The 9,357-nt window shown below is 42.1% G+C and overlaps 1 protein-coding gene across 1 annotated transcript in view; it reads left to right on the plus strand.

Annotated features, from left to right (window-relative positions):
* The window catches only part of LOC138292226 (aquaporin-5-like), a 37,513-nt gene extending 31,226 nt beyond the window's left edge, over positions 1-6,287 (plus strand). The window contains exon 4 of the mRNA XM_069230669.1: positions 4,794-6,287. Coding sequence (XP_069086770.1) covers positions 4,794-4,976 — 183 coding nt within the window. The 3' untranslated portion in view covers positions 4,977-6,287. The remainder of the gene's footprint in view (positions 1-4,793) is intronic.
* Positions 6,288-9,357: the final 3,070 nt, after the last annotated feature.

Consider the following 9,357-nt stretch of genomic DNA (forward strand, 5'->3'; position numbering starts at 1 on the left):
ATAACCAACAGTAATAAAGTTATTCAGAAGTGTAAGATTAAATCACAAGTGTAAGTTACCTTTGTGAATTGCCCTGTCAGTGTGTAGCAACAAGAACACACCTTGCCTTTAGAATTGCTGTTGCAGACAAATTTAATTATTCAAAACAGTGAAGAAGCTCAAATTTTAAAGCACTGTTGTTTTATGTGGTTCTGTTAAAAGCCATGATTCATTAACTTTTACCCCCACAGAGATTGTCAAAATAGTGGTGATTCTAATTAAGATAATGCATTCTTATGCCTGATCCATGAACACGTTTAATCTCAGAACAACTCTTCCAGTTCCTTCAGCTAGACTCTTTCCTTTCACTTGTTTAGAACTTAAAAGTATCAGGATACGATGCCATAATAAAGTACCAAATAAGTAGTTAAAATATAAGCACATTTTTTGGATCATTTTTGGAAACGTTATATATCTGCCAGCTTTAAAAAAGGCCATTGTCTTCCACACCCCCTAAGGTACTATTAATGAGGCCAGAAAAGACAGTGATTCCTTTGTGAATGTAAAATGAGAGAGGCAAGTGGCACACAAACACTCTGCCTTAGCCATAGGTGTACTCCTGCACTACACACTACACAGCACATGCACTCAATTAGATATTGCCATTCTGACACCACACAATCTGTACATGCAGAAAACAGACATTGACATACATCCATGACACAACATACACACACCATTGACACTGCACCCACACACCACACAACCACAACAAACAACACAACTACACACTCAGCTACACAAACATACTCACACACACCTTCTTTCCCCACCTCAACCATCCAATTGCATTGCATACACACATACATGTACTGATTCACACACACACACCTCTCAGCAAAACATGGCAGGGACAGGTCCCCTGGCAATGTGCACACATGGACGTAGTTGGCAGGTGTGAATGTACCATCACTGTGGTACCAGCATTCATTTGCCAATGAATACTGGCACCATAATGACAGTTGTGTTTGGGTGACATATGTGTTGTGTACCAGTGTGTCCCTCATCTGTGTCTGACCCACTTATGTCCCTGACATATGCATGTTAGAGTGATAAAAAAAAATAATGTGACATGTATATGTCTTCAGGGGCCCCCATCTCCTGTTGAGTGCCCACCCAACATATACTAGCAATGCGGCATCCCTACCTTAGAGTCCGTCAACGGAGGGGAGAAATCATGTTTTCTCCATGGATCAGTGACAGTAGCGATGACAACAGGGGAAAAGTGGAAAAAAAATGAGTTTCATCCCCTTTCCCTCCCCAATCCTCTAACTAAGGAATGGAGGTCAGACTGCCACTTTTTCCTTGCTTGCTGGTAAAGCACATCTAAATCTGCATGGTGGGAAGGCTGGTAGTGGTTCCACCAGCATCCCCTTTTCCCTTTCTGGCTGTCAATTCAGGCGGTGTTTCTTGGTGGAGATGGTGGTTTGAATGCGGTCTTTCGTCTATGGGACCACCAACATCTAAATACGGCGACTGGACCATCGCAGCTGCGGGCTTCCAGATGAAAAATCAACGGCTGGACCGTTAACTCCAACATCTAAATCAGGCCCTTAGTTCTCCGTGAGATAGAAAATGAGACTCCTGGAGAAAGCATTCTGGCTGAAATATAAAGAGCTGTGATGCCCAACACCCGCAAGAGATGAGACATAGTAAAATTGCCAATTTACCTGAAAGTTGTTTCCGTGACAGAAATTCATTATCTTGCAGAACTCTCATTAATGCATTAACATCTGCCAGAGAAACATACAGGAGGTCTTCATAACCTGATGCCTCTCATCTCTAGATGCTAGGAGATGTTCTCCTGCTAGAATATCCTGAAAAGGAAAATGGCCCTCAAAATGTTTAAATGTCAAGCAATGCTGGTCCTATAAGCCAGACCTAATTCAGTCAACTCTGACAAGAAATTAAACTATGGCTGCTACATCTGACCCCATGGGATTCAGACTCCTTCAGACATGCCAGCATGACCATCTGTGCCATGTGGACTTGTGCTGCTTAATTTTAGAGTCCACCCATGCTCAGTTAATGAGTTCATTGGTTGCGATAAGCCTGGGACCTCCCAGAGCAACCTGTAATCAATCCCCTCATTAGTGGAAGAGTTCCTGCCAGAACAATGCGGTGTAAGTTGCCATTAGCATCCTTTAAATAGGTTCAGTGTCCGGGGAGGATGGATTTGAGAATCCATAGATATTTCCAGAAGAACTGGATAACAGACTTGATACCTCCAAAGTGGTGTCACCAGCACCATTTCTGCTTGTTGTCCATGTCAGGTGCTGATTATCGAAAAGGAGGGGAAAGGCATATCCCTTTATTTGACTCTAATCCTGTAGAAATGCAACTGTGGCTTTGGCCAGGGAAGTCTGGAACCAGTTGAAGAAGCATGGAAGTTGATGGTCCAGGCATGAGGCAAAAACATCAATCTTGCACATCCCCCATCTGGTCAACAGGCCTCGGAAGAGCGATGGATCAGGTGTCAGGACTGCCAGTGCTCTGTCCAATTTATCCTTCCGGAAGACACTCAGCCATCACCGAAATCTTGTGGAGTAGGCAAAAATGCCAAAAGTCTTTGGCCAGATTGGCTAAAGCCTTGAAACGTGTTCCTCCCAAACAGTTGTTGTATCTCACTGCAGACAAGTTGATCATTTTCAGGAGAATGGAACAGGACACCTTGTTCGATACCAGGCTCTTGACCGCAAATGAGCCTGCCAGAGGCTCCAGACAGTTGATTTGTAAGGTTTCTTCTGCTCTAGATCAAGGTCTGCCTGTGGTAGTATCCCCACATCTGGCTTCCCAACCTAAATGGCTTGCATCTAATTCTATTATAAGGTCCGGCTTGGACCCGCATAAGGCCAGCCATTCCAGGCTTGTATGTGTTGCAACCACCACTCTATTTCCTCTCTGGCTTCCAGGTTGAGGGAAATTTCATATGTGTATGAATGGCCCTTCCTGAGATGCATGCCCTTTATTCTCTGTAGGGCCCTGTAATGTAAGGGTCTAGGAAAGATGGCCTGTATAGAGGAAGCTAGGATGCCTCCCACTCTGGCCAAATGGTGCAACAAAATCTTTTCCTTCATCAACATCTTTCAAAGTTCTCTGCTAATCGGACTCATCTTGTTCTGTGGTAATCTCAGAGACTGATGAACAGAATCAATTATATCAATTACAAACCCTAGAAAGAGTATCCTTGATAGGGGTAGACTTCTGACTTCTGATCGTTGATGAGAAAACCAAGGTTTCGTAACAAGGAGACTATCATCTTGAGGACAAGCCGGGTCTTGATGCATGAGAAGGATATAGCTGAGATAGACAATAAGGCAGAACCCTCTCCATGGCTGGTCGCATGATCTTGCTGAAGCACCAAGGTGCAGAGGAAAGGCTGAATGGAAGTACATGATTCCTCCAAGCAAACTGGAGAAACTGTTGGTGAGGAGGAAAAATAGGAACTATTGGGTAGGCACTCTGTAGGTGTAAACATACTAGCCAGTTGTTCAGCTGTAGGATATCCCTGAGAAGGTGTATCCCTTCCATTTTGAAAGGGCAATAGACTGCTCGTTTGGGGAACTGCCTCAGATTTATGACTGGTCAAAATCCTTTGTCCTTCTCCTCCACCAGGAATTAGGTGCTAGGCAAGCTCTAGGGGTGAAGGGACATCAAAGTTATCATGCCCTTACTTCACTAGAGCACCCACCTCGCCATCTATTACTTGGGCAGCCTTGTGGGCAAAAGACAAAGGCAAGGGACAGATCCGCTGGCGGGGGATTCCGTAAAATTCTCTAAGGAACCCTTGCACCACTTGAAGAACCCAAGCATCGCCTGTTAAAGCTCTCCAGTTGTGAAGGAAGAAGAGGAGCCTGCCCCCCACTTTTACATGGGAAGAAAGGGTACCATCTACGATTAGATCCTCTGGGAGCATTGGAGGTACCTCTAAAGACACCTCTGCAACCACTACCACATCTGGAACCACAAGCGGGAAATAATTCCCCTAATTTCTTCTGGTACAGCCAATGTTTGGATCTCTTTGTCAGTAGCTTGTGGAGAACTGTGTTGTAGGACCATCCAGTTAAGGGCCCCCTGCCTCCCCCCACCCCATCAAAAGTCTTCTGGTCAAAATCTTTGCACATTGATTGTTGAGTCTTATCAAGAGAGGAACGTTTGTAATGAATATGAAAAGTTCCTTGATAGAGGGGTCCTCGAAGAGCCTGACATCATCTACCTGGCCTGTCTCTGAGGTGGCCAATTCTCCTATCATTTTAAAAGTAGAATTCTGGTGTGTAGAAGCAATAAGCTCTCATGTACAAAGACAAAGGGACATATTAAGAGTTTGGAGGATGGGATATTCCATCATGAATATGGGGGATGTCCCGCCCGCTGCATTACAAGAGTATTATAGCCCATGTTACATGTAATACTGTGGGTGTAGAGGTTGTGGGGATCAAAGGATGATTGAAAAGTTTGTTGAACAGAGTGAGAGGTAATGGCATTGATGAAAAGTTGAAGAACGTCATGAATTGGGAGAACAGTGATTTCTTTTGAATGGCCGGAGTGTTTGTTGGACACTGAGAGCTTAATGACATTGATGTATGGTCAAAGGCATTTCTTGACCATTGAGACACTAGGACAATTTATAAATTTCTGTGACATGGGTATTGGTCAGAGAGGTATAAACAATGAAGCATATGTGAGTGTGTACAAAATAAGACAATGCCATCTTACTCATGACACTATTTTTGTTTTGTTTTCTGTTTCTGTAGGTTTTCTGGGTGGGTCCACTTGTAGGGGGAATCCTGGCAGCTGTGGTTTACAACTACCTTTTATACCCAACCAAGAAAAGTGCAGCTCAAAAGATTGCAATCTTGATAGGAACCTATGATGAAGAGGAAGAATGGGAATCACGACAAGACCAACGGAGAAGGAAGTCAATTGAATGCTCTTAAATATGAAAGTGTTTTTCATAGTGTTCAAGAAAGTGGAGGCCAGTAGCATACCCAACCATATGAGTAGTTTGAACTGGTCATGCCGCCTACATTGTGCTCACATTTTAAAGCATCAACCGTGTGAATGTGTGAGACATACATGTAGGAAAAAAAACTTTCTTTACTTCTTTCAGTCGGGATCTATATGCCCTGCAGCTGTGCGCGAGCACAGCCTTTCTATACCCAGCTCTCACAGTCTGTGTGGGAGCGCGCTTGCTGCTCTCGGAACCATAAGAGAACAAAAGCGATATTTCACTGACACTCGACCCTTGTTTAACAAACCCTGGCAAAGCCAATCAGTTTGGTATTGGCTGCCAATTCTTTTGGTTTTGTCATATTTTAGTTTGTTTTGCCATGGCCTTCACAATACATTGCTTGCTATAAGAGCTGCGTGGCCCTTGCCAGTATTATACAAACAAAATAAAAAATGAGACATTTTTTGGGCTCAAAAAGCAAACATTTTCATAGTAGCCATGACACTGAAAGGAATTATTCTGTGTAAAGCTGTTCTTCTTGTGAAAGAGCAGAATGCTGTCACTCACACTGAAGTTAGCCAAGGTTGAAGTAGGCTGACCCATTGCCTCATGCTTTATTCTGTAGTGGGTGGAGGTAAAAGGTGTATAACTCAACAAATCAAAAGGTCCTGGGCAACCCCAGACATAACAAGCTGCGATGGGCGTGAAAACTATTGTTTCTTGTTTGTTGTGTGGCAGGCTATGATGGAGACAAAGGAAGATGCTGCTACTTCCAGTAGTTTAAGGATGGAAGCTGTGTTTTTCAGTGGTTGGAAAGGCATAAGGCCAGCCCTGCACTGTAAGAAATAAGAAAATGACTGTGAATGTCCTTCACACAGTAATGAAGCGTTCATCTTGATTATTGTGCTTAATGAATAGGTTAATAGCTTCATTGTTAGGGAAAGAAATGTTCTGTACTGTAGCTTAGTGCTCGAAAGAAACACAACATTAATTTGTATTCTTTCGTTTTTTCTGTTTCCATCCCTTATTACCTCATGAAATAAATGGTAAGACGTTTCTCATATTCTCAGTTTCAACACTGGGTCTCAGTTTCACCAGACAGTTATTCTACTGTTAAATGTAGAAATTTACTGCCCCTGAAGGAAAATCCCATTGTTGATGGTTATTCCTTCAAGGCGAAAGCTAAGTTGTTAGGATTTGAAGGAAATTGAAGTGCTAAAACTGTTGATTGAAATGTGGGAGTAGAGACAGTCAGTACTTGATGTGTGCTGCTTTGGTTCAGAGGCATTCATTAAACTGGTACTTGTCAACATTCTTAGAAAGATTTTTGTTTTTGTTGCAAGATAATGCAAGATGACGGAATTACCATTTCAGAACAAATGTGACTGTACTGTGTAAAATCTGTTGGCAAAGTGGAAACCATATAGAAGGCTTCCTGGATCTTTTCTGGGTTGTTGAGAACATCTGAATCTGCCTTAACAGCTGTCATGTGTATATATTTCTTTCATAGCCATGAATCATCATCATGAAAATATAAAATCACCTAAAATTTCAGAGGTGACAAAAGAAGTAAAAATGGTAGATATAGATTACTGCGTCAATTCTCACAGTCTCTGCAGCACCTCATACTTATGTTCAGCAATCTTCACAGCACCATCTTTTAAGTATGTGTTTGAACTTCATACACCTCACCCAAAACATCCCATGTAGCCCACATTAAATTCAACATCTTATTCAACCATGCATTTCGAAATGATTCCCAGATTCGCAGTGCAGATGAGATTATAACACACCTTTGTCAAGAAAGTAGTACTCTTTTGCGACTAGAATTAGGTTGCAAAACAGTAACACATACCATAACAGTTCAGTATTTGGAAGGGGCTTCCAAAACACACTCTTTCCAAACACCGAACCACAAATGCAAATTGCAAATCAGGCCATTTGCAGGTGGAAAAATGATTTGTACATCTGCCCCCAAAACTGCTGATTTTGGTAACTTGGCAATGCATGTGCCTTCTTATGGAATTTCTGTGTGTCTTCAGCGCATGCAGCCTTGGCACATTGTACAAAGCACCTTCATTGCCACACACAGAGGGAAACTATAGAGGGAATATTGCTCAGGATCCATTCAAACCAACTGAAAATTAAGTCAAATGTGCATAAATTGACCCCTACCTCGTAATTGTTTGCTTTATGTATGATAGAATTCCTACACAACTCGCTGATTTTGGTTTACAGGTATGTGATTACGCTCAGGTGTTATGTCTTTCTCATTCACCTCTTAAAATAATTCATTTGACCTCCTATAAGACAAAGGGCAAGCAATGAGGGTATTTTGTTTAGCTATATGCAGTGTCACATTTCTTCATCCCCTCTCCAAATTCTGACAATTGCAGGGGGACTGAATGTGCATCGCCATATTGTATTTTGTAATTGTATTTGTACAGCGCTTAATACCCCTGACGAGGCAGTGGGTTCCCAGAAGAGCATACCATGTAGACATTTTCAGGCTATTCACAAACGGCCAACTTAGATACAATTAATCCAGTTCACAAAGGCATGTACGGGTATGTGAAGCAGTACTTATTCACAAAATTGTAAATGGCTTTGTGAATGTATCCCATACTTTGGAACATGGAAGAGCATGAAAAGGGTTTTCATGTGTGTCAAAAGAGTGATAACTAAAAAATTAAGCCAGAAGTAACTAAAATCTTTATTTGGGGTGAACTGAGTCAATTCACGAAGGCATTTATGAGTAGTTGTGGTGGTACTCTTTGAGTAATACCACACCTACACATAAATGTTTTTGTTAATTAGCCCAATTGTATCAAAGTTGCCTTGTGTGGAGATTTTTCCTTGAGGACACAGAAATACCCTTCTATGTCATTTTAACTATCGTTTACTTATTTAACCTCACCCTTTTTCCTAATTTTGTACTCAAATAAATTATCCCCAGTGTTAGCACTCTACCCAAGCACGTAGTTTCTTGTTTTTCATTACCACTGTTAATCCATATAAATATCCTCTTATTGACTCTCTCCAACTACGTGCTCCTGGCCCATATTTAAGAAAAAGTGGTGTATCAGCTATGAAGCACCACTTTTCTTGCGTCCCCCTACCAGCATCTAAAGACACCATAGTTGTGCTGTATTTATAATACGGCACACAATGGCGGTCATTAGCACAATAACATCAACATTTTTTATGCTATTGTGGTGCTTTCATACACTTGCGTCAAAAATGTTGCAGCTAGGGCAGCAAAGTGGAAGGAGGCCCATAGGTTACTATGGGAGCATTATTTTAAAACCTGCTCTGAGCAGGCATTCAAAATGACACGAAAAATGGCACAGTGAAATCTTTTAAATTTCACTGTGCCATTTTTGTGGGCCTCCTAGAGCCAGAATACCCCCATTGCATACATTCTGCCTTGCGCGGGCATAATGTGGCAAGGGGTTGCAAAGTGGCACAATGCATGCATTGCACCACTTTGTAAATATGATGCAGCAGAAAAGCCGCTTTAGCACTGCCTCTGCGTAAAAAAGGATGCTGTGGAAGTGCTAAGGTGGTGCTAGGGGCTTTTAAATATGCCCCACTGTAGCAGTGGAATTCCTGTCCTGAAAAAAACCCTAGCACCCAGTCCTCAATGATCGAAACGCAATGACTACAAGCAAGAGAACCAGATAACTCATTTAACATAACTTGTTACTAGAACTGAAGATTTAAATCTTTTCTATAACTAAAGACAATACTATATATGGCCCCTTCACAGATAGGCCAAAAGAGGCTTCGGACCATTAAAACAGGACCGTCATCCCCCCAAACCGCTTTGTCTGTACTTTTTATAACATTGTTTCCTAATATAAATAATATACACCACTGATGTCGTATTTTCTATCCTCAGTGTTCCTTTTTGCACATTTCTGTAACATGAATGACCACCATGATTTGGTGAAGGAGTGTGGATTCACTGGCACACATTTTGCATGGGCTTCAACATAAGATACAAATATTTTAAACCTCTTCTTTCTGCGTATCCAAGTGCGAAGTATGGGCCAGATGTAGGTAAGTAAAAAATTGCGACTTGCAATTTGTGAGTCATAGCGACTCGCAAATTGCAACTCGCAATACGAGATGCAGAAACTGCAGAGATCTCAGACACCTTCTGCGACCCGCTATGGGGTCGCAAAGACCCACCTCATGAATATTTATGAGGTGGGCCGCAGTTTGCGACCCCATAGCGAGTCTAGGCTCTCACAGGGATGGTGGCCTGCTGGAGATAGCAGATAACCATGTCCGTGACTGCTTTTTTAATAAAGCAGTTTTTTTTTTCTTTTTGCAGCCCGTTTTCCTTAAAGGAAAACGAGCTG

Source organism: Pleurodeles waltl, chromosome 4_2 (assembly GCF_031143425.1).
Source record: "Pleurodeles waltl isolate 20211129_DDA chromosome 4_2, aPleWal1.hap1.20221129, whole genome shotgun sequence".
Taxonomy (NCBI): domain Eukaryota; kingdom Metazoa; phylum Chordata; class Amphibia; order Caudata; family Salamandridae; genus Pleurodeles; species Pleurodeles waltl.